This window comes from Primulina eburnea, chromosome 8, assembly GCF_022965805.1.
Source record: "Primulina eburnea isolate SZY01 chromosome 8, ASM2296580v1, whole genome shotgun sequence".
Lineage (NCBI taxonomy): Eukaryota > Viridiplantae > Streptophyta > Magnoliopsida > Lamiales > Gesneriaceae > Primulina > Primulina eburnea.
In genome coordinates, this window is record NC_133108.1 from 3,113,568 (window position 1) to 3,139,088 (window position 25,521).

At 41.6% G+C, this 25,521-nt stretch overlaps 3 protein-coding genes across 4 annotated transcripts in view; 1 reads left to right on the forward strand and 2 right to left on the reverse strand.

Annotated features, from left to right (window-relative positions):
* Positions 1–922: 922 nt before the first annotated feature.
* LOC140838443 (protein RRP6-like 3) overlaps positions 923–25,521 on the reverse strand; it is a 40,413-nt gene continuing 15,814 nt past the window's right edge. The window contains exon 13 of the mRNA XM_073204741.1: positions 923–936. The gene's annotated coding sequence lies outside the window, so the exon portion shown is untranslated. The remainder of the gene's footprint in view (positions 937–25,521) is intronic.
* On the forward strand, positions 3,540–22,460 carry LOC140838442 (chromatin remodeling protein EBS-like). 2 transcript variants are annotated; one of them, XM_073204739.1, is made up of 5 exons: positions 3,540–3,846; positions 20,061–20,403; positions 20,509–20,577; positions 21,472–21,610; positions 22,164–22,460. In XM_073204739.1, the coding sequence occupies exons 1-5, from the start codon at positions 3,777–3,779 to the stop codon at positions 22,188–22,190; spliced, it is 648 nt and encodes a 215-aa protein (XP_073060840.1). In that variant the 5' UTR covers positions 3,540–3,776; the 3' UTR covers positions 22,191–22,460. The 2 variants fall into 2 exon arrangements, with proteins under 2 accessions (XP_073060840.1, XP_073060839.1); XM_073204738.1 differs by lacking the exon at positions 3,540–3,846 and adding an exon at positions 18,410–18,702.
* Positions 22,854–25,471, reverse strand: LOC140838441 (uncharacterized). The gene is made up of 3 exons (XM_073204737.1): positions 25,135–25,471; positions 23,672–24,967; positions 22,854–23,475 (listed from the first exon to the last, which is right to left on the reverse strand). The coding sequence occupies exons 1-3, from the start codon at positions 25,315–25,317 to the stop codon at positions 23,248–23,250; spliced, it is 1,707 nt and encodes a 568-aa protein (XP_073060838.1). The 5' UTR covers positions 25,318–25,471; the 3' UTR covers positions 22,854–23,247.

Consider the following 25,521-nt stretch of genomic DNA (forward strand, 5'->3'; position numbering starts at 1 on the left):
GTTGGACTGCCTATAATTAGGCCACCCGTTCTGCCCATAATTGGGTCATTTGTAAACTCCACGCTCTAGATGTTCATTCCTGATCGTGTAGGATAAATAACCTGTGAGTTGTATATATGGTATTGGACAATCCCCCTTGAGCTAGCTTTTGGGGTTGAGTTAGGTCCAAGTTCCAATCTAACAACAACCCAAATGTTCTCATGGTACAATGTGAAGGATGCAAGGACTGGTATGATTAGATCGTGTAAAACTCTTGACTACTTCGGTTGTGCAATTAGGATGCAACACATGAAACATTTTTCATTAAATGTTTTAGGTGGTTAGATATACAGAAAGCTGTCTTTTTTTGAGAAAATAATATTTTATAAATTTTGAGAAATAAATTTTTAGAGCCGAAAACAAAAATTGTGCATTTTAAAAAAATTATTCATTGTCAATATCATTTTAAATATCATTCTACCGAAGATTCAAAATAAGATTTTTAACTCAAAATTCCACAAAATTCCATCCATAATAGAACAAGTGTAGCTACTGCATATCATGTATCCAAAGATAGGGATTATGGGAGTTAAACAAAGCTTGATCTTAAATTTGATCAGAAACAGAGGGAAAATATAGTTTGAGTAGATTATTGCCAAAACATGAGTAGATTTATAACGGAAAGGAGACAATTACAATTTGGTGGGTGTAAATTACATTTTGTTAATTAGGGTGCGATGAATTGTTTTTACATGGTAAATAAATCAAAACGTGACGTTTGGATTGCTGTACTGTTTAAAGTATTGGAATGTAATATTATCACTAACTATTGTTTCTGGTAAATCAACAAGCGTTCGGTCATACACATTTGATCATTTAATTAGTCTAAATTAGGTTTTAACACAATAACTTGACATGTTTTACATTTTTAATCATTTTTTCATTGGTGATAACACGACATCTGTTATTATTGGTATACCGCTGATATGACATCACATATCATTTTAGAATTCAGACAAAAAAGAGGAGAGAAAAGTATAAAAGAAGCCAAATTAATGGAATAAGACTTATTTTAATTTTGAGTAATTAGATGACCTAAAAAATCCAACGTAGGCCATCTTATAAAACGAAAATTGTTATAAAAGAAGCCAAATTAATGGAATAAGACTTATTATAATTTTGTAAATAATAGCTAAAAAGATTACATCATTAATTATAATATTAACTTCTTTTGTATTTTTATATTTATATTCCGTGAATATCAGTTGACCAGGAAATAACAAAATTACAATATTCTATAATAAAGAACCCTATAATTTGAAAAATCTCACTTTATATTTCTATATATCTTTTCCTTCGAGTTCATAAGTCTCGTCCAAGTTTATTTAAAGAAGTTTGAAAATCGAAACATGACAAATCGAACTATTACAATATACGTTTCTTTTCGAAAACAAAATGAAAAATCTCTTGATATTCATTTTTGTATCTGCTAGCTTTTCACATATATTTGCATATTGTTTTATTGGAAGGAGATACAATGTAGGCGTTGTCAATAATCTCCCTCCAGATTCGTCGCGGATGAGGTTGCATTGCGCAGCGGGGGATGATGAACTAGGCTATCATATACTTTATGCGAAAGAAGATTTTAGCTGGGAGTTATGTGCATCCTACACATTTGTTAAGAAAACCGTATATTTTTGCCATATGTGGTGGGATGGAAGAAATAGAGCTTTCGAAGTTTTTAACCATAGACTCCAATCTCATTGCGTGGACGCATTGTGTTATTGGGAAGTAAGAGCTGATGGTTTTTATTTTGGTGGAAGCTCCGACGATGTCACTAAAATGTATGATTGGTAATTATAATATTCAACAAATATCCATTTTTATAGCCAAATAAATATATTAATTCTCATTTTATATTTTCTTTTATTATCCATAAAATATCCTTTTATAATAACCATCATTCTTTTTTCTAAAAATCCCAAATTACTTGGGATAGCGATGTAAAGTTATCCCAAATTAATGATTAACGTGACATAAAAAAACCACGATACATATTCAAGTTTCTTTTCATAACATAAATAACAAAAAAGAAATGATATTTTTGGAATGAAAAATAAGACTTTGGACATAAAAATTAATATTTTTCATGAATTAGGTCTCAGAAAGTTCCATCTCGCATGATTGTTTTATCATTATTTTTTTAAGACAAAGAAAATAAAAGTTCGATTGTTTATTGGCTAAAATAGGAAAAAAAAACCATCATATATAGCATTGATTACCTTTTCGAAAATATATATTTTGATCATCGAAATTAATTTATATCTCAAGGGCCCCCAAATGCACATTGTAGTTAAGATTCAATGAAACAAGAAAACATTGAATAAAGATCAAGCGGAGCTCATGTAAAGTTTCGGATATATTACTATATCCTGCTACCCAATCATGCATTTTGCTCGTCGCGTCCGGGAGTGCACCAAAATAAATACCTGTCAACTCTGGCTTCCCAGAAACAATCGCTTGTATATCTGTATTCATACCCTATTTTAGTATTAAAGACGTCGCAAACTGTATTTTTCCCGTCTCATCACATATGACAGAAGAATAAAGTTCTGTAAAAACAGTTTTAACAGAAGTCCCAGTTAAATGCTCCATTCACATAAAGTGTATAATAGCCTAGATCGTTGTCCTTCGATTGACAATGTAAGATCATCTTTGAATTGTCCTGAGGAAGTTTGTTTGCTACACGAACCTCGAATTCCTTCGTAAAAAGACAGCTTTCTTTTTTATGAGCAAATGCTCGTAGAAGGTTAGCTACCAGAATTTTCATTTTAATTGGCTTGATTTGTTTGTGAAGAAACAAATATTATAATAGTTTGTGTCACTGTTCAATCTGAAGGTTTTTAAATAGATATAAATTTGCTCAACGGAAATATATTTTGTATTTCTACTTACGGAGACAATGAAATTCCAATAAAAAGTAGATTTTTTCAAATCTTAATTAAATAATCAACCTCAACAATAGTGATTATAATAAAGAATATGATATTACTAGGATATTTTGAGTGATAACTACATGTTATCTCTTCCCACGTATATAGATTTGCTTATTTTTCACACAATTTAATAATATTGCATGAAAAATAAATTTTTCAAATAAATTTACTTTCAAAAAATGATTACATTTCTTTATAAAACTTAGTTAATATGTGTATATAAGAGAAAAAAAATTAAAAGTAATAGATGTAAAAACTTGACTATATGTCTGAAGCAATAGAAAACGGAAGTACAACCTATAGATTTGAGACTGATGGTTTAGTCCACTTCTATATTAATAATTATCCAGTCATGTGTACTACATCAAGCCAACATAATTGTTAAAGAATCCACCCAAGTACGAGCCATTTCTTGTAACTGGTTACATGTGACTGCATGTTGCTCCAGTCAAAATCAGCTGTCTCAGTTAACATATCTGAAGGATTTTTTTCGGTGAAGATCTTCTCAACATTCACTTCTTTTTTTTTTGGTACGATGTCTCTAACGAAATGTAGTTTAACGTTTATATGTATTAACCTCTCGTGGTACACTTGATGTTTGATCAAGTGTATGGCACTTTGGTTGTCACAATACACTACAACCCGATCTTGTGTTATCCCAAATTCACATTTTATCCCTTTAATCCAAATCGATTACATAAAGGCGTCTGTCACGGCCTTACATTCATCTTCTGTAGTAGATAAATCAACCACTGGTTGGAGGGTGGCCTTCCAGCATATTGCGGTGTAAAAATAGCGAAGATGAAACAAGTTGTTGACTTCCGTGTGTCCAAGTTTCCTGAAAAGTCCGAGTCTACAAATCCTACAACTGGTTGAGTGATTTCTTTCTGTTTTCTGAACATCAGTCCAAGATTTGATTTTCTTTTTAGATATCTTAAGGTCCATTTAAAGCCTCCCAATGTGGTATGCCTAGATTTGCCATAAACCTTGAAACCACGCTTATGGCATATACTAAATCTGGTCAGCTACACACCATTCCATACATGACACTCCCAACCCCACTCGCATAGGGTATTTGTGCCATATGTTCCTTTTCTGCCTCTTCAGTAGGTGATGGAGAAGCTGAGAGGTTATAGTGTTGTCCTAGTGGAGTATATACATGTTTTGGTTCATACATGTTGAACCTCTCTAAAACTTTATTCAAGTAAGAGTCTTGACAAGGAATGATATTGTTTTGTCCTTTCTTATGTATTCCTTTGCTTAAGTGAGTTATTTTGGAATTTCCTAAGAACACAAAATTCACAAAATTCTAGGTTGTTATTATCTGCGCACAAGAAGTTTTGTTTGGGTAGCTCTATTAATCCTATCGCACTCACATGGCCAACCCTTAGATGCAATAAGCAAGATTTATCTGTTGTGTTCTGGATCATGGAGGAATCACCTACTACAATTCTACCTAGTAAAGTATACAAAGTCTCTTTTCTTTTATCATTCATTACAACTAATGAACCTTTTGTCACCTTCAGTAGACCATTTTCAGATTTTAAAGCATAGCCATTTGAATCAAGAGTGCCAAGAGAAATTAAATTTCGTTTTAATTTAGGTACACACCTTGCTTCAGAACAAGATCTTGGCCATCATGCAATCTCAGTGTAATGTTCCTCATGCCTTTTATCCTGCAAGATTTGTTGTCTCTCAAAAGAACCAATCATTCCTCAGCTTCAGACAGATTTTGGAACCAAGATTTTGAGGGACCATGTGGAATGAGGAGCCTGTGTCCAGTATCCAATCATTGTTCTATTCCTGATCTGCAACCACTAAAGCTTCTGCAGCCTCATATCCATCAGACACTATGGCAGCATCTACATTTTTTCTTGGATTCTCTTCGAATCTTTTCCTCATTTTCGAGCAATACCTTTTGAAGTTCCCTTCCTTGGTGGAACTGAAAACATTTGAATTTTGTTTGGCTCTTGGATCTTGATCTGTTACTTGAGCCCAGATTTGTCCTCTTTTCTGTTTTGCCTCGAGCCATGAGCATTTCTCCTGTTGGTTTTCTCAAGCTGCTTTCTTTTGTTTGTAACTTGTAATTCCTTAGCTTGTATGGCAGATTGGACTTCATCTAAATTGATGTTTTGATATCTCCCATATAACATTGCATCTTTGAAATTTTCATATTATCTCGGAAGTGCATTTAGAAGAATGAGGGCTTTGTCTTGTTCTTCTTCTTCTAGATTCATCTCTATATTTTCAAGATCATCGATGATCTTGATAAACTCATCAATCTGATCACCAATGTCCTCCTCCCAAATCTTGAAAGAGTACAAGAATTGTTTCATGTAGAGTCGGTTTGTCAAGGACTTGGTCGTATACAGATTTTCTAGTTTCAACCATGATACCCTTGAAAGGGCCCGGGTCATGAATGACCCGGGAAGTCTCATTGCATGGCCCGTGTGAGAACCAAGGGGCCGGGTATTTCCTACATGACCCGAGATGATTAACTAGGACCCGGGTTCTCATGTCAAAGCCGAGGGTCCAATACCCGAGTTACTTCCTTAGAGGATCTTATAGATTATAGGGAAGAAAGGGACTGGGCGGGAAGTCAACGTCCTTTAGTCTGAACGTATCCCCGAAAATATTGAGAAGAAAGGGACTGGACATGCAGTCAACGTCCCTTATTCTTGGAGTGTCCGCGAAGCTATCGGGAAGAAAGGGACTGGACAGGCAGTCAACATTCGAGGGTACAAGTGGTAGGTACGTCCACGCATCGAGGTAACCCTAGTTTTCCTTCCTATAAATCACAGGTATAGTTGTCGTTTACACATTCTGAAAAATTCTTCATTCTCAAGCACTCATACATATTGCTCTAAGTTTCTTCCTTGACAAATCGGCTGACTTAAGCATCGGAGTGGTCACGCCAGGACACCCTCTCGGCGCCCATTCACGAGTTCTTTTCTTATCTGCAGGTGTCGAAAAAGCCATTGTCCATACTCAAATTCCCAAACACTATAAATTCTTGATTTGGCCCGTTGGAGCTTCTGACCTAGCTCATTCCATTTCAGCGAGGTCGCATCATTGGCGCCGTCTGTGGGAAACTTGAGACTAAGGCGTTGATATGGCTCACACGAGGAAAACTAACCAGAACACTTCTCGGGTTCAGGGAGTTGACGCAAATCATTCAAGACAAGAGGACGCTCCTCCTGATCTTATTACCATGACTCCAGCGGAGTTGGATAAGCGCATTAATGAAGCCGTGGAGAAAGCTATGGCTAGGCGAGAAGCTTCCCACCATGATATACCACTCGAGGAGGAACCAGAAAAAGAGCAAGAGCATCAGCAGGAGTTGAGGGAGGAGGAGAAGAGGGGAGAAGTTGAGGAATCCTCTGCTGGATCTAAGTCACCAACGATGGCCGAGGAGATGTTGGAGTTAAGGCAGAAAATGAAAGTCTTGGAAGGACAGCTGGAAAATCGTGGAACTTCTCGAGCGTCTGTCAAAGGACGCCCGTTTGCTGAGGCAATTATTCGGGAGCCTCTTCCCGGGAACTTCAAGTCTGCCAAAATAGCAACATATGATGGAAACGAAGATCCAGAGGAACATTTGGCCAGATTCGAGAATATGGCTATGTTGCATTGCTACACCGATAGGATCAAGTGTAAAGTGTTTTTGACTACGCTGGTAGATTCGGCTCAGAGATGGTTTGATGGGTTGGCTCCAATGAGTATTAAATCGTTTGATGATTTTCAGAAAATCTTCTTGCATCATTTCAGTAGCAGCAAAAAGTATAAGAAAACTGCTTTCAGTCTGTTCGAAGTAAGGCAAGGCCCGGAGGAGAGTCTGAGGATGTATATTAAGAGGTTTAATAAAGTGGCTTTGGATGTGCCCACTTGTGCTGCGGAGACAAAAACCACTGCCTTCACTCAAGGTTTGAAAGAGAGTGAGTTTTTCAAATCTTTGACAAAGAAAGTGCCTGAGGACTTTGAAGATTTGCTATCTCGGGCAGAGAAATACATTAATATGGAGGAAGCCCAGAGACAAAAGAGGGAAGCCATCAGAAAGTAGAGAGGTGACCGGGCATCTAAGCCCGAGGAGAGAGGACCAAGGCGGGGTAACCCAGGGCACTTCTCCCAACACGTGCCTCTGAAAATTATCCGGGAGAGAGAGGTACAGGAATGCAGTAGGGATCCAGTTCCCGATCACCCGTTGTCTCCGCCCGAGAGAAGTGGATTTTGTACTAGGCACGGGGTATGTCAGCACAGTACTGAGAATTGCAAGGTTTTAAAGAGAAATTATGTTCCACCCACCAATCAGGGATATAATCAATCGGTCAAGAGGTCGAGAGGTCCACTCTGGACACCTCGGCCACCAATGCCTAACACTCGGATAAACGCAAGAAATAGCCCGAGGAACGATGTGGGTAGAAGGAGGGAGCTGGAGCCCGAGAAGAAGAGATCTTCCTCCCCTGCGGCGGGACTGATCAAAATGATTTCGGGAGGATCTACTGATGGAGATTCAAATCGAGCCAGGAAGTCGAGAAGTAGGCGGGAGTGTATGGAGGTGGAAGGATCTAGGATGAACGAGGCCGTGATCAGTTTTGGTCCGGAGGATCTAAAGGGAGTAAACATGCCACACAACGATGCTCTGTTCATCCAAGCCCGGGTGGCCAACTACGACATTATGAGAGTCTTTGTGGATTCAGGGCAGTTCAGTCAATGTGATTTTTAAAGATGCCTTAGTGCATATGGATTTGCAAGGGTTTAAGTTGGAGACTGTGGAGACTGCCTTTTTCGGTTTTGCTGGACATGCGGTTTATCCGGAGTGAGAAATTGTTCTGCCGCTCACTCTAGGCTTCCAGAATGTCAAGAATACAGTCATGACCACCTTCACAGTGGTGGATTCCCCCTCATCTTACAATATCATTCTGGGGAGGCCGGCCATGAATGAGTTGAGGGCAGTAGCATCTACTTACCATCAAAAGATCAAATTTCCAGTGGGAAGTCAAGTGGGAGAGGTCCGTGGAGATCAGCCTTCTTCCCGGAAATGTTATGTGGAGGGTATCCGGGCAGATCAAGGCAAGTCTCGAAAGGAAGGGAAGAAAGCCAAGACGGAGGAAATCAGAGGGAGAGTGGTGGAAGAGGGGAAGTACACTTTGTAGCAGAAGAGGAGCAAGGAGGCTGTGGAGATAGGACCAGGCCAACAGATCCGGGTAGCTCGGGACCTCAATATATCCACCCGGGTCAGTTTACTGAAATGTTTAAAGACTAATATTCATGTTTTTGCCTTGTCCCAGCAGGAACTAACAGGGATTTTACCCCTGATATCTGAGCATCAATTAAACATTCTCCCGGGAGCTCACCGGATCAAGCAGAAGAAGAGACACTTTGGTCCCGAGAAGGACAAAGTTATCGATGAACAGGTAAAAGAGTTGCTGCAAGCCGGCCACATTCGCGAGGTACAATTTCTGCATGGCTCTCGAATGTGGTGCTGGTACCCAAAGCCACCGGGAAATGGAGGATGTGTGTTGATTTCCGGGACCTCAATAAAGCCTGTCCAAAAGATCATTACCCGTTACCCCGGATTGATCAGTTGGTGGATTCCACCTCAGGCTTCGAGCTGCTCAGTTTCATGGATGCCTATCAAGGATATCATCAAATTCCTTTGGCAAAAAATGATCAAGAAAAGGCCAGCTTTATCACCTCGGGAGGTACATTTTGCTATGTTGTAATGCCTTTCGGGTTGAAAAATGCAGGGGCCACGTATCAACGTTTAATGAATAAAGTCTTTGAGAAGCAGCTGGGAAGAAACCTAGAGGTTTATGTGGATGACATTCTGGGAAAATCAAAGGAGGTGGCGGATTTTATTGTTGATTTGGAAGAGGACCTTTGCTACTTTGACATCTTATGGAATCAAGCTCAATCCTGCTAAATGTATTTTCGGAGTCAGGAGTGGTAAGTTCTTGGGTTTTATAGTGACAGAGCGGGGGATCGAGGTCAATCAAGAAAAAGTAAAATCCGTGCTATGTATGCCTTCTCCCCGATCTGTCAAAGAAGTGCAGAAGTTGACCGGGAGGATTGCCTCTTTATCTCGGTTTATATCTCGGTCAGCCCACAGGAGTTATCTTTTCTTTCAGGTTCTCAGGAAAGCCCAGAAGTTCGGATGGGATGATAAGTGCGAGCAGGCCTTCCAAGATCTAAAAAATCATTTGGCTGAGCTCCCAGTGCTGGTAAAACCCGAGCCTGGGGATAAATTATTTGTGTATTTGTCCACCACAGAGTATGCCTTAGCTCAGTGTTAATAAAGGAAGAGGATTCTGATCAGAAGCATGTCTACTATGTCAGTCATGCCCTGAGAGGTCCCGAGCTACGATACAATGAAGTGGAGAAGATGGCCTTGGCTCTAGTTGTGACTGCCCGGAAGTTGCGGCCCTACTTTCTATCACATCCCATTATCGTCCTTACTAACAGCCCGCTGGGAAGAATTATGACTCATTCAGAAGTGTCCGGGCGGATGATTAAATGGAATGTGGAATTGGGGGAATACGATATTGAGTACAGACCCCGGGTGGCCATAAAAGCGCAGGCTTTATCCGATTTCCTGTCTGAGATGATTCAACCTGCTGAGGAGGAAAGATGGCGAGTGTTTGTGGATGGGGCTTCTTGCCTGGCAGGATGCGGAGTCGGAGTCGTGATAATATCCCCGACGGGAGAGAAGATTAAGTTGGCAGTGAAAATTGATTCCCGGGTGACGAATAATGAAGCAGAATATGAGGCCGTTCTAGCCGGTATCCGAGCTACCCGGGAGATTGGAGCGGCCAGAATTATATTGTACTCCGATTCACAGTTGATCACTCAGCAGATAAAGGGCGCGTATGAAGTCAAGGATGACAGGATGCTCAAATATTTGCATCTCATCAAAGCCCAGGCAGAAGTATTCATGGATTGGAGTATTGAATAGATACCCCGAGAGGAGAATGGAGAAGCAGATGCCTTAGCGAAAATAGCCGCCTCTTTGTCGGAAGACAGTACCCGGGAAGTTTTGTTTGTCTCCCAAGTAATTTTGGCTACTGAAGAGGAGGAGATGTTGACAGTGCCAGAAGATTCGTGGATGGTTCCTCTGATAAAATTCATCCGGGATAGTGAACTGCCCGAGGAGAAAGCTCGAGCATAGAAGATAAAAAGACAAGCTCCCAGGTTTGTTCTCTTAAATAATGTTCTATACAGGAGATCATTCCAGGGACCATTATTGAAGTGTTTGAGCGGGAAGGAAGTGATTTATGTTCTTCAAGAGATTCATGAAGGATGCTGTGGTGAGCATTTGGGAGGAATATCTCTGGCTCGAAAAGCGATGCTAGCCAGATTCTGGTGGCCGACTCTTCACTGTGATTCCGCCCGAGTGGTCCGGACTTGTGAGGGATGTCAGCATCATTCAAACTTTCAACACAGCCCAGCCACTCCTATGAAGCCTATCTGGGCATCTTGTCCTTTTGATCAATGAGGTATGGATATAGTGGGTCCATTTCCGGTTGCCCGGGCTCAGAAAAAATTCTTGCTGGTGGCTGTTGATTATTTCTCTAAGTGGGTAGAAGCTGAGGCCTTGGCCAAGATCACCGAGCAGGAGGTTCTAAAGTTCCTATGGAAGAATATAGTCTGTCGTTTCGGCGTACCCCGACGATTGATCTCAGATAATGGAAGGCAATTTCAGGGAAAGGAGATAACGTCTTGGTGCCGGGAAATGAGGATCACCCAGTCCTTTACTTCTGTGGCGTACCCTCAAGCCAATGGTCAAACAGAAGTTGTAAACAGAATTATTGTGCAAGCCTTAAAGACCAGACTGCAAGGCAAATGGAAGGACTGGGTAGAAGAATTGCCCAGTGTACTATGGGCATACAGGACTACACCCCGGGCACCGACTCAAGAAACTCCGTTCAGCTTGGTATATGGATCCGAGGCCGTCCTTCCTGTTGAGATTGGGCAAACATCTGCCCGGGTGGAATCTTACCCGAGCAATAATGATGATAGCCGTGCAGTGGAACTGGATTTATTAGAAGAGAAGAGGGATCAAGCCATGATTCGGATGGAAGCGTATCGAGGCCGGGTCATGAAATCCTACAACAAAAAGGTCCGAGTTCGAGATCTGCAGATAGGGGACTTGGTTATGAAGAAGGTTAATCCGGCTGGGGATGTGGGCAAACTTGAAGCTCGATGGGAGGGGCCTTATAAAATCATTAGGAGAGTTAGTTCAGGATCTTTTTATCTGGAAGATGCTCAGGGAAAACTTCTTAAGAGGCCTTGGAATGTACTTCATTTACAGAAATATTACCCTTAGCCGATGCACAGATGTAATTTTCGCTTTTCAAGAAATAATAAAGGATCGCTTTTCTCATGTTTCTGTCTGCTTTAAGTTATTAATACATCAAACCGAGAAGAACTAAGCCCAGGGCATTACACCCTGGCTCGGGGCTCCGCACCTCGACCATTCCAAAGTCCCGGGACCTGCTCCCCGGCCTAAGGTTCCGTACCTTAGCTCTACATAAGCCCAGGGCATTACACCCTGGCTCGGGGCTCCGTACCTCGACCATTCCAAAGTCCCGGGACCTGCTCCCCGGCCTAAGGTTCCGTACCTTAGCTCTACATAAGCCCAGGGCATTACACCCTGGCTCGGGGCTCCGTACTTCGACCATTCCAAAGTCCCGGGACCTGCTCCCTGGCCTAAGGTTCCGTACCTTAGCTCTACATAAGCCCAGGGCATTACACCCTGGCTCGGGGCTCCGTACCTCGACCATTCCAAAGTCTCGGGACCTGCTCCCCGGCCTAAGGTTCCGTACCTTAGCTCTACATAAGCCCAGGGCATTACACCCTGGCTCGGGGCTCCGTACCTCAACCATTCCAAAGTCCCGGGACCTGCTCCCCGGCCTAAGGTTCCGTACCTTAGCTCTACATAAGCCCAGGGCATTACACCCTGGCTCGGGGCTCCGTACCTCGACCATTACAAAGTCCCGGGACCTGCTCCCCGGCCTAAGGTTCCGTACCTTAGCTCTACATAAGCCCAGGGCGTTACACCCTGGCTCGGGGCCCCGTACCTTGACCATGCCAAAGATCTGGGACCTGTTCCCCGTTTTAAACTTGCGTTTGTTTCAGATAGTTGCATCACGAATGTTCAGTTAATATACCGGAGACCGTTGCCTAGTTTTCTACCTCGGTTAAGTTTCTAACACTTGAAAAATTCCTAAGACTTGTTAAGTCAGGAGTATCCTAGTCCTGTCGAGATCGGATGCTAAATTTTTATGAAGATTGCGAAGAAGGATAAAAAGAAAGGAAGTATTACATTACTAATAAGCCCGAGGACAGGAGGTGAATTTAAAAATAAGAAAGAGATTACAATCCTATTCTATATCAACAGGGTCGGTGCCCGGCTCTTTCTCCTCTTCTGTCGGCTGCTCTTTTGCTTCTCCTTCCTCCTCTCCAGTTTTCTCTTCTCCTTCCTCCTCTTCGGATTCTCCGGATTCTTCTTCTTTGTCCTCCGCCCCGGCTCCTGCAAGGGATGCAATAGCTAGCCCGAAGTCTGGGAAGTGTTCTTTATCCTTGGGTATAAGCCCAGCTCCTTTAAATTGTTGACGACATCTGTCGAAGCCGGTTTTAAAGAAAGGATAGGCTCTATGCTCAACTGCTGCCTTGAATTCTGGGGATTCCAGGAAGGAGGTCCTCAGTTGCTCTTTTTGGCTCTCAGACTCGGCCAGGGCCACCTCCGCTTTCTCAGCCCGTGACATATGTTGTTCTACGGTGTCCATCAGGGAGAGGTTTTTTCCTTCGAGAACCGAATTATGTCCTCGGAGAGTTTCTTCCCTGATGCGACCTTCATTTATTTCATCCCGGGCTTTGGCCAGTTCCGCCTGGACAGACTCCACAGAACCCCGAAGAGTAGCCACCTCTTCTGCATAGAGTCCCTTCAATCGGAAAAGTTCTTCCTGGAGGCGCTCATGTGCTTCCCTGATGGCTTGGAGTTGGGGAGCCTGTCGATTGGCCAAGAAGGTCACCTCTTCGTGGGCTGACATCATCATATGAGCACCCTATTAAAAGAGAAAGCGGATCAAAATAAAAAAAAAAAAAGAGAAAAAAGAGAAAGGAAAAAATTAGCTTACAGCCAGGAGTTTGTTCACGCCCTCCTGGTATCGAGGGGTTGGCGGCACACTCTGGAGGAAGGCCTCGTCAATTGGAAGGAGCATCTGCTTGAAGAGGTTTGCCACGACTCGGGAATCTTTTTCAATGAAAAAACTAGCCCGAGTAGATGGCACATAAAGGAGAGGCTCTTGCAAGGGCTCTTGGAGAGGCTCTTGGAGAGATTCTTGGGAAGGCTCTTGGAGGGGCTCCTGGTCATCGCGCGAAAGGGAAGGTGTGTCTGACTGATGCGCTTGAAAGGAAGCCTGGCCTCCCGCTTGGTCATCTTCACTAAGAGTCAGAACCGGGATGGTCATGACTCTTCGTTGCCGTTGGCGAAGGGGGAGGAGGTCTTCTTCGTCTTCCCTAGATTCAGGCGCCGCTCTCTTATGTTCAAATTGTACCCGGGCCGTCTCCTTTGCCCGGGCAGCCACATCCTCAGCTCTTTTTTCGGCAGCAGCTTTTCGGGCTGCCCTCTTTTTCTACTTGGCTGCCTTCTCGGCTGCCCATCTTTTGGCAAAAACCTCATCCATTAAATCTGCATAAAGAGCAAGAAAGGGTAAAATCCAAGTGCAAATATAAAGCAAGGGAGCAATTGCATAACAGGTAAAGGGAAGTTACCGGGTTGAAGGCCCGAGCCAGCAACTTCATCAATCACTTGGTCAATCGGATCCTCAACCCGGGCACTTAAATGATGGGTAACCAGGTGCTCTTAGGCAATAAGGGTGGAGGAAGAAAACTTTTTACCCTCTACCAAAGCGAGGCTTCGGGTATAAAATTCTTCAGATTTATACGCCCGGGGAAGTTCTGGCTGAGGGGGAAGAGAAGGGAGGAATTCGATGGAACAATCAAGAGAGCCCGGGAGGCGAATGTAAAAATATCTCCCTTTCCACCCCTTTTGAGAGGAAGGGATATCATCAAGAAAGCGGGCATTAAGCCGGGCAGAAAGGGAAAAGACATTATCTCCTAATCTACAAATAAAAAAGTAATGCAGAACTTTGGAATTTATTACCAGATCATGCATACGGAAGAGAACAAAAACCGAAGCCATGATCCGGAAGGAGTTGGGGTGAAATTGATTGATAGGTACACCAAAGAATTTGGCGACCTCGATGTAGAATGGGGCAATGGGAAATCGAAGACCATTTCAAAGCTGGTCCCGAAAAAAGGTAATATAACCAGAGGGGGGTTGATCCGCCCGGTCAGAAGATTTGGGTATGAGAATATGATAGGTAGAGGGAATGACCCCTAGGGTTCGAAGTTCCTTCTCTGCTCCGGGGCGCAAGGAGCTGCTCAAAGAGGAGAACCATGGAACCTCGAGGACCTCGGTTAAAGGGCGGTCGGAAGCCTGGACTTTGCCCTTACTCTTATCTTTTTTAGGGATCCGGGAAATGCCCGAAGAAGAGGGTTTAGAACGTCTGGAAGAAGATGGGGGTTTAAAGCTTATAGGTTTTCTGACAGTCTGGGTAGAAGGGCGGCGAGAGGTGGGAGAAGGAGACGAATCAGAACGAAGTGCAGCGGATTCATATCCTGACGAGCCTCGTGCATTGGCCCCAGAAGTAGAAGAAGTAGAATTAGACATAATGAGAAGAGGAAACTTACGAGTATTTGGGGCGGAGATGGTGGAAGATCGTCGGAATAAGGAGACTTCGAACGCCGGAGACTGCGAGAGAAGAATTTGCAAGGGCTTCGCCGACAATGGTGATTTGAAAGTGATTTTTAGAAAAACATGGGGTTGCTACATATAAGGGACGAAGGACGATCTGAACCGTCGACTGATTGAACACGTGTACGGTTTCGATGCGCCTCGAAAGTCGCGACGGACAGAATGAAAGGACAGTTACACAGATCGAGGCGTCATGATGATTTATCTACTCGGAATGCGAATTGATCTTGGCGGTTGTTCAGAGGGGCCCACGTCATCATTACCCCAGGTTAATCACCCAGAAATATGAAACGGCACATTATTTTAAGTCCGGGAGGTTTAAGGCCCCGGCACATTATTTTAAGTCCGGGAGGTTTAAGGTCCCGGCACATTATTTTAAGTCCGGGAGGTTAAAGGCCCCGGCACAGTATTTTAAGTCCGGGAGGTTTAAGGCCCCGGCACATTATTTTAAGTCCGGGAGATTTAAAACCCCGGCACGCTATTTTCAGTCCGGGAGGTTTAAGGCCCCGGCACATTATTTTAAGTCCGGGAGGTTTAAGGCCCCGGCACATTATTTTAAGTCCGGGAGGTTAAAGGCCCCGGCACAGTATTTTAAGTCCGGGAGGTTTAAGGCCCCGGCACATTATTTTAAGTCCGGGAGATTTAAAACCCCGGCACGCTATTTTCAGTCCGGGAGGTTTAAGGCCCCGGCACATTATTTTAAGCCCGGGAGATTTAAAACCCCGGCACGCTATTTTCAGTCCGGGAAATTCAAGGCCCCGGCATCTTATTCCAAACAGAGCTCTAATACTTTATTTAAAGTAGGTGAGATTTTTGGTCTTGATGATCCAATCGTAGATTTACAAATTATATTCGGTTTATCATTGATTAACGTGCGAAGAAGAAAATGAAACAAATAAATAAATTTTATTAATAAAGGAATCGCTCATGCCTAGCACCGATTATTAGTACACCTACAACATCCTGCCACTCGTGGATCCAGTGGGTTAGTTCAGGAAACTGGATGATGTTAAAGGACTCAGAAGATGAAATTTTTTCCAGTTGATGCCAGTCCTTCAGCAACATCGCATGAAGCAGGGACTTCATCAGTAGCTAGCTCTGCAACATGGTTTACTTCAAGCTCCCGTTTATACCTCCTCGACACCGCTCTTTGTGCCCGAGTGAAGGCCAAGCCCTCCTGGAACGTGGTATTAAGATCTTGAATCTTATACCAAGTAGACATTACCTTCGACAGGACCAACTCTTCAATGGTCCTCTTCAGGTCCTCCAGATGAGGATGTAGTGTATTGGGCGCTGGGACGTATATGCCACTGCGGGCCGTGGATTCACTCGAGCTTGCCATATCGAAGGTGTTATTTCTTACCTCCCATTGCCTTCCTGTATTTATAAGCACGTAGCATTTATTATTGAGGTAGGCGAAGAGGTTATTACGAATATCGAGGCACTATAGTACTAGTCATCAGAAGACGAAAGGACATACGCGATTCTCGAGGTGCCACACTTATCCATTCCCGAAATACGAAGCGTCTCCAGGAAGGAATTAAGGCTGACCCCTGTCGTCATAACAATCGGGACATCCAGGTAAGCGGGATAACAAATTATTCCGGTAAGCCCGAGAGACATGAGGCCTCGGCACCTCGTCCCATCTCTGGGATATTTGAAGGCTTCGATGCTGTTATTTGCCGCAGATTATTGTAGACTAATCGGGACAGCGAGTAAGACTCTAGCCCGACTATTTTAGGGATGGGTGGTGATACCCTTGAAAGGGCCCGGGTCATGAATGACCCGGGAAGTCTCATTGCATGGCCCGTGTGAGAACCAAGGGGCCGGGTATTTCCTACATGACCCGAGATGATTAACTAGGACCCGGGTTCTCATGTCAAAGCCGAGGGCCCAATACCCAAGTAACTTCCTTACAGGATCTTATAGATTATAGGGAAGAAAGGGACTGGGCGGGAAGTCAACGTCCTTTAGTCTGAACGTATCCCCGAAAATATTGAGAAGAAAGGGACTGGACATGCAGTCAACGTCCCTTATTCTTGGAGTGTCCGCGAAGCTATCGGGAAGAAAGGGACTGGACAGGCAGTCAACGTTCGAGGGTACAAGTGGTAGGTACGCCCACGCATCGAGGTAACCCTAGTTTTCCTTCCTATAAATCACAGGTATAGTTGTCGTTTACACATTCTGAAAAATTCTTCATTCTCAAGCACTCATACATATTGCTCTAAGTTTCTTCCTTGACAAATCGGCTGACTTAAGCATCGGAGTGGTCACGCCGGACACCCTCCCGGTGCCCATTCACGAGTTCTTTTCTTATCTGCAGGTGTCGAAAAAGCCATTGTCCATACTCAAATTCCCAAACACTATAAATTCTTGATTTGGCCCGTTGGAGCTTCTGACCCAGCTCATTCCATTTCAGCGAGGTCACATCAAACCACATGGCAGCAGCTGAACACAATCATTTACGTGGTTCAGCCAAATTGGCCTACATTCCAAAGAGAGCAACAACTTTCTTATTACCAAGAACAAATGAGTTTACAGAAGATCTCAAATGAAAGAAATTTACGGAAAAGACTTCAATTTACAACATATCTTTTATCTTTCTCTTTCGTCTTTCTTGCTTTCTTCTCTCTCGTTTTTGCTCATAATTTCTTATCATCTTCCTTCTTTCTTTTCCACAAGGAAATTTATATGCCACCAGCTATTTCTCATCCGACCGTTCATGTTTCCCCCCCTGCCCAAGTGTGAGCAATTTCTTGTTACATGTGATTGCATGTTGCTTCAGTCAAAGTCAGCTAAAGAAGTCTTCCTCTCACTCTCGAGTAAGATTCTCAAGTAAGAATGCTAGCTTGGCAGACAAATCACGGTAGGTTCGACATTACCTGTGGGGCACTGTCCCAACAAGATCTGGGTCATTGATTTTAAAGAAATTGATGGACTCCATACAGAAATTGGTGGACCCCATGTATGTGTGTATAAATCTGGGCTTTTGATCTTTTCATGGGGCAGTGTCCCACAAGATAGGATGAAATCTTCCACAAATCACCAACAATAATAATTTGTTAAGGATAAACAAATCGTAGGAAAAAAATTTAGATTGATTTTTAAAGACTGACCAATGACCTCCATTGATCAATTTTATTTCATGCGGGTAAAACATGCTCTAATTAACATGTACATGTTTGAAAATACTCTAACGATAGCATCTCATTGGTCAATCAAATTGTTACGTCTTATTAATTAATTAATGCAATAAATGAACTTGATAGGCTGTTTATTACATGGTGAAATTGAATAGGAAAAACAACTTAAAAAACTGGGTAGTTTTTTTTTGACAAAAACTTGTGTGAGACGGTCTCACGGGTCGTATTTGTGAGACGGATCTCTTATTTGAGTCATCCATTAAAAAATATTATTTTTTATGTTAAGATTATTATTTTTTCTTGTGAATATGGGTAGAGTGGACTCATCTCATAAATTAAGATCCGTGAAACTGTCTAACATTAGATCCACTTAATTAAATAATAAAGAACTGCGTAGTTGCATTTATTCAATGTGGGGCAAGAACAAAAAACCACGAGGGGCAAAAAGGAAAATAAGATTTTTCATATCTCTGGCGTTAGGGATTTTGTACTGGTATTATCATGAGACTTAATTATTTAGCTTAGAAAGAGAATCCGGAAGCGAACTGAACCCCCGTGTTCCGACACAGCCCCTCCGTTCCCCTTTTCCTTCCAATTTCTCTCTCAAACTCCGCGCATTTAGGGTTTTGCTGGTCTCTGTAGTTAGCTATAATCTTGCATAAATTACCTGTAAAAATTCACTTTTGATGAGAAGAGATGGCGAAGACGAAACCGGGAAAAAAGGACCTTGACTCTTACTCTATCAAGGGCACCAACAAAGTCGTTCGACGTATGGTCATTTTATTTGTCCTTTTGTGTACAATTTTACTTTTCTAATAGTTTTTGCGTGTCGGTCTGGCTGCCCGGGTTGGTTTTACTTGCAAGGTGCATTGATTCATGGCAAAGGGATTCTATTTCTTTTCTTTTCTTTTTTTTTTGTTTTTTTCAAATAAAAACTGTGTTGTTTTCTATTGTGTCCACGAATCATGCTCTCTAAGTAGTGACAAAAACCCACTATTGCATGGATTAACTCATTGTTAGTGCAAAATGTATAATTTTGAGGTGAAAATTTTAGTTCCAAATTATTTAGAGCTCTAAACGCTTTAAGTTATGGCTTGTAGAAAGAAATGTTAAGCGGCAGCTTCTGGATGGCAATTTGTTCGAATACCCATGTCAAAGTCACATACATGAGGACCTTGAAATTATTGTATGACAGGTTGATTCACAGTGATATGAGTGTAAAGTTTGAATGCAAATAGGAGTTAACCAGGAATGTTTAATTTAAAAGAAGTGAGCACCATTTCCATTTGTAGTACCTGTGAAAAAGAGGTTGGGGTCGAAAACTATATTCGTAGGTTTTCTGACAGAAAAAGTTGATGTCTACAGTTTGATATTATTTTCATAGTTATTAAAAGCCTTCGGGGTATGTGCCTAAAGCTAAGGCTCGTGGAGATTCATCTTTCTGCCTACACGTGACAAGGCACCATCTTTCATTTCGTGATCCTGTGAAGCACAGGTTTTGATGTGCTTTAAGGCTCAAGATTGCTTTAAAGATTGCCTTAAGTGTGACCTAAATAAATAGGGAATATGAGATGAAATGCAAATTAATTTTATTTATTTTCACTTTAAACTAATGAATTTATTTTTGTTGTATGTTTATGGTTTTGAAGTAAATATTGGATGGGAGTGTCTTCAAATATTTATGTTCGATTGTATTATTCCTTAGTTCTCCCCAAGTCGACAATGGCTCACATGTTGCTTCACAATTTGCGTCTGGCCGCTAAGACACTCATGAGCTTTGTGCTTCTAATAGTTATGATTATTATATCATTATTTTGTGGTAAAGAAAGGCATTTATCGTTCTCATTCCTTTTTTGGAAAGTTAATCTAGGCATACCCGATAGTTTTTGAAAATTCAGCCGTGTCCTTACCTGGAAATGCACGTGCATCCCTCATATGCACGTTTCATTTTGAGATAATAATATCAAGTGCTTGAATTATTCAAGAGTTCAGTGCTCTCTACAATCTTGCATGCATGGCAAACTTCCCTGTTATGCTTACAAACTTAACTATGTGTATATCACATGGTTTTTTGGTTAGTTAAACACGGGGAATGTGCTAGACTAAGCTACGTTGGTATTTTTGCAGCGGGTGATTGTGTGTTGATGAGACCATCAGATTTAGACAAGCCCCCTTACGTGGCCAGAGTGGAAAAAATCGAGGCTGATCACAGGAACAATGTAAAGGTGCATGTACAATGGTACTACCGGCCTGAAGAATCAATTGGAGGTCGCAGACAGTTCCATGGTGCCAAGGAGCTCTTCTTGTCGGATCACTTCGATGTACAGAGTGCTCATACTATCGAAGGCAGGTGTATTGTGCACACCTTTAAAAACTACACCAAGCTTGAAAATGTGGGAGCAGAGGATTACTTCTGTAGGTTTGACTACAAGGCTGCAACTGGAGGGTTCACTCCAGACCGTGTAGCTGTGTGAGTCACTTTTTAGAATTTTGACGTTTCTTCTGGTGTTAGTTACTGAAAATGTAAAATACACTTTGTTGATATCTGATATGAGAATTTGGTTTTATTTTGAAGGTATTGCAAGTGTGAGATGCCTTACAACCCAGATGATCTCATGGTACAATGTGAAGGATGCAAGGACTGGTATGATTAGATCGTGTAAAACTCTTGACTACTTCGGTTGTGCAATTAGGATGCAACACATGAAATATTTTTCATTAAATGTTTTAGGTGGTTAGATATATAGTTTGTGCCTATTTTTTACTGTAGTGGTTCTGAAGTGACATTATTTTTTTGGAATTTTAAACATGTTTCTCACTTTCATACAATCATACCTAATGCTACCCGTTTCGGATCTTCAATCTGGTCATCTCATTTTAGCTGAATTCATGTATGCAAAGTGAGTAAACAGCAGCCAACAATTTCAATTTTTTCACCTGATTCTCATAGAATCCAAATCTTCCTTCCTTTTCTTAAAATATGCAAATACAACAAGGACCAAGAAAAAAAATCCAGACCACACTCCACTTCATCACAGCAGCACAGTCACACACACTTTATGGTAATAGAACTACACAATAATACTGAAAACACACCCATTTCAGCAATGATTTAACATCAATTTGGCAGACTTTGAAATTGTGCCGACTTGATATATCGCAGTTCAGTTCTAGCTATTATGTTCAGACAAAGATGAATTATAGCTTTTGATAGCTGTACTGGCTTTTATATAACATCAAATGTTTATGCAGAGGTTAGATGCACATAAATATGGGGGAAGTCAATGTGAGTTGACTAATTCAAACTAAGCTTCTTGTGTTTTGCAATCTAGCGGACTGATGTTTAGTGGCAAGACATTTATACGTGCATGCATGCTCTAGATTGTTGTTGACTGAACAGTAAGGTTAAGTTCTAGCACCTTGTGATGGGTGTCTCAAACTGCTGATCATAGCTTTATTAATTTGAAATGGTTTGGTTGTGATTTTCTATTTTAATTCACTGTCGAGAGCACATATTTAATGTATTGTTTTATTGAAGGTTTCATCCTTCTTGTATGCGTATGACCATTGAAGACGCAAAGAAATTGGATCATTTTTTGTGCTCTGACTGTTCATCTGATGACGACGCCAAAAGGTCTTTGAACTCATTTCCTTTATCACCTCCTGCTGAAGCGAAGGTATGAATTTTTCTCTGTCATAATGCTGTCAAAGTTTCAATTGATCCCTTTGAATCTGGGTTTAAGGTCTTTTATGGTTGGTATTTGAGATATAAGATCTACACATAACCTTTTCTTTCTTTGCTTGAGCAGATTGTTACAGCAAGATGTGTAGCGATGTTGCTATTATGCTGTCCAAATTACTCTTTGCTTTAGCAGATTATCACAGCAAGATGTGTATCTGTCTTTCTATTATAGTATCCAAATTACTTCAAGAATTAGCTCTCCTTTCCTCTTTTATGTTAGAACATGCTTTGGTGGCTGTTATGTGGCTTTGCGTCCCTGTTCTTGAAGCTCTTGTACCTATTTTTCAACTGTTCGGAATGGTGTACCCTGAATTTTGCTCTCTGATTATGTTGTCTGTAACTCGTGAAATTTTGATACTTAATTTTCAAGGACTAGGTTTTTTGTCAACATTGTGCACCAAAGAAATTCACCGTAGTTCAATTTTGTTGGTCAGTAGTTGTTGGTCAGCCGGTCATGCTCAATGTTTTTTGTTTATTTTCCTCATCAGGTGGAGCTGAAGCGAAGGAAGAGATGACCGACTGGTTTCAATGCATAATGAAGAGGCTCCCTTTTCTTTGCATACTCACATCGGTATTGTTGTTGTATTTAGAACAGCTAGAGGCTTCGTATTGTGGCAACTTTGTTATCTATTAATGCATCTGGACTGTTTCCTACTCATGTTCAATTAGAGTGTGAGATACGACCCAGCCAGACACATGGTAATTATGTTTATCTAGACGTGAGCACCTCCTTTCGGAAGAAAGTTAAATGCAGTCAATCCAACTAAGTTGAAACATTTTGATAACGTGATGTTTGACGATGCCAAGTCTTTTGTGCTTTATTGGGTCAGTTTGATTTCATAATTCCAGAAGTGGTTTTGTTCCTTTGCTTTGGTTTTCTGGGGAAATTCCTCACATTTACTAGCGATGTGTTCCGTGTTGAGTGGTCACCTATCCTGCCACCAGCTGTGATGATATTCCCCACGACGAAAGATCCCTCGTGTTCATGTATTAATGCCCCCTCTCGAAACTGGGTGGAAAATTTTTTACGTTTTCCTTGATAGGCAAGCGTGACTTTGACCTTTTTCTCATCAGCAAGGGTCAATGCAGGTAGAGCTGAGAACATGGCGCTCGTATTTAGAATCGTCATGTCTATGATACATGCACGTTCGGACTGCAGACATTTAGAAGCAAATTAATAACAGGAAAAAGCTCATTTTGATTCCATCGAGTCCGAAATTCACAATAATTACAGGAGGAAAAACCCACAAACATTTTATCCTAGCAAGAAATCGAGTTTCACTTGGCTGATGCGTCAAAAGTACCATGTCGTTTACTCGTTTGTTTGAATGATTGTAACAGAGCGACAGTCTTATTATCGACGACCGAATCCCGGATAAAAGAATACAAAAAAATTCAAACGGAACATACATAATCAGATTCCTTCATGAATCATGATGCAATATCATAAAAGAGAGCAATAACAATTCTAGTATGCAAGAGGGTGATCAGACCCGTAAAAAGATTGTCTTCAAATGTGCGTTACATAAAAAGGATCAATTCTGCAGAGTAAAAAAAGGCAACAGTAGAAGATCAGTTTTTCTGATGCACGGCAATTTGATGTATATCCATGTCTTTCAACATAACAGAACGTCCGCAAGAATCGCAGGGTGTGGTTCTAGATCCACAGACACTCTCGTGTTCTGATAGTCCCTTCATTCGGTCTCTCACATCTGCAGCTGAAGTCCCAGCTTGAACCATATCTCCACAGAATCGACATGGAATAAGTCGCGAGGGGCAATCGGAAGACTGGTGTCGAACCTGTCAAAGTTCATAACAGTGAGCCAAGAGAAAACGTTTTAAAAAAATAACACAAAACACGTGATTTTCCTCATCATTCACTGAAGACAAGATATTTATGCGATGAATGCCACAAAATCACCCCCAAAAGGAGAAAGATTACAGTCACCCAATGGTGGACATATTTGAAAAGAAATGTATAGAACACGATTCATACCATTTCTTCTTTCTCAAGGACAGTTCCACAAGGACAATGAAGTGGCTCATGAAACACTTTCATGTGCTTCTCAATCTCACCCATTTGGAAAGCTTGACCACATTTTTCACAATGGACGTGGTTTTTTGCCTCCTCAATTCTAAGAACAACATCGCAACCATGATACTGACATATGATATTGTGTCTAGTACAATAGGCCTCATGAAGTGCAATAGTCCTTGAAGGGACGTAGCGTTTACAATTTCTACATTCTGTAGTATCTTCCCTGGTAAATGATGATGAAGAAACAGCATGCTGTCCCAATTGTATGGAAATATCTTGAACAACTATTGAAACAGAGAATTTTGATGTTCCCTTAAAGCCATATACAGCAACACTATAAGTACCTGGACCCATGTTCCGATCCTTTAACCCAAGCATCAATGCCTTTGAACCAATGTCATGGGAAGACCAGACATGCTGGTGGTGGGTAGGGAACAGAAGGGGATGTTTGGAGACATAGAGATCAGTATCTCCTTCTGGAGTCTGTGACTCTAAATTGACTACAATTTTAACATCTTCCAATAAAATCATATTCCAAGTGTCATCATCTATTGAGAACTTGAAGTACTTGTAACTCCCTTCATCAACCATTCCAGACTCTGGCTTCCCAAATACGAGAGGTCTCAAAATATACTGGTTTGCACTTTCTTGGGACTCGGGACCCATTATGTCGACCTCAATATCTGTTTCTAGAACAGATATGCTAGAAAAAGGTTTCAACTCGAGTACACGTAAATGATAAGTCAGAACACCATGATTGACCGTAAGTACATCACCTTGGGAAAGAGTTGCATGTTGGCGAAGGCTTGTTTCCAGAACCGCTTTATTATTGGGAACGTCAGAAAAACCAAATTCATCTGATTGAAGTCTTGCATAAGTTCCTTTGGGCAGCCAAACATAACGCACTTCCACCATAGAAGACTTTGGAGCCTCATCAGGGAATAAATTACTCCAACAGTGCAGAGGAAGTGCCACGAAACCTTCTTCCGCAGTGAACTCCAGGACACCAGCGTGTGTTGTCCTGGACGATTCCTTTTCAGCACTTTCCCCACCCGAGAGAGAATCCTGATGTATTAAGGATAAAGCGAAATGCGATGGCCCCTTGTCGAAAGCACCTTGATCAGACAATTCCGTGAAACAGGAAGGAGGCAATTTAATCTTGTCACCACTACCCTGATAAGGTATAGCTTCCAACATACGTGAAAAATTGACTCCCCGACCAGCAAGTAAATTTTCTTCAGTTTGCTGGTTTGCCTGAGAAAGACACAAAATTCTACAGTATCAAGATCTAATCCCCAATCAAATCCAGTCATCATAAAAAGATAATTTATCGAAACTGATTAAAAAAAATATTGATGCTAACTAGCAAGCTTTTCAATAAAAAGCTTATGAAATGGAAAAGTAAAGCAGGGGATATCAACCTTGGCTTCTGCTTCTGCAGCTTCGAGTCGACGGGTCCTCTGTACGGCTTCGAGAGCTTGACGCTGGCGTGCCGCTTCTTGTTTAGCCTTCCTCTCTCTCTCAAACTTCAACTTGGCCTTCTCTTTCCTCTCTCTCTGCTCCTTCTCCAACTTCTCTCTGGCCCTTCTCAATTCGAAATCCATCCCAAAAAATCTTAGATCGTCTCCAATCAAATCCAATCGAAAATTCAACAATTAAGGGGCTCCGATCGCAAATTTTATGAATGAATTGATGATTCAAAGTTTGATTCAACTTCCTTGATTCTTTCTTGCCGTTAAAGTTTAGAGCTGTGAATCTGCATAATATATACCATTTTCATATGCAAAAATCAATATTCAAAGTCCACT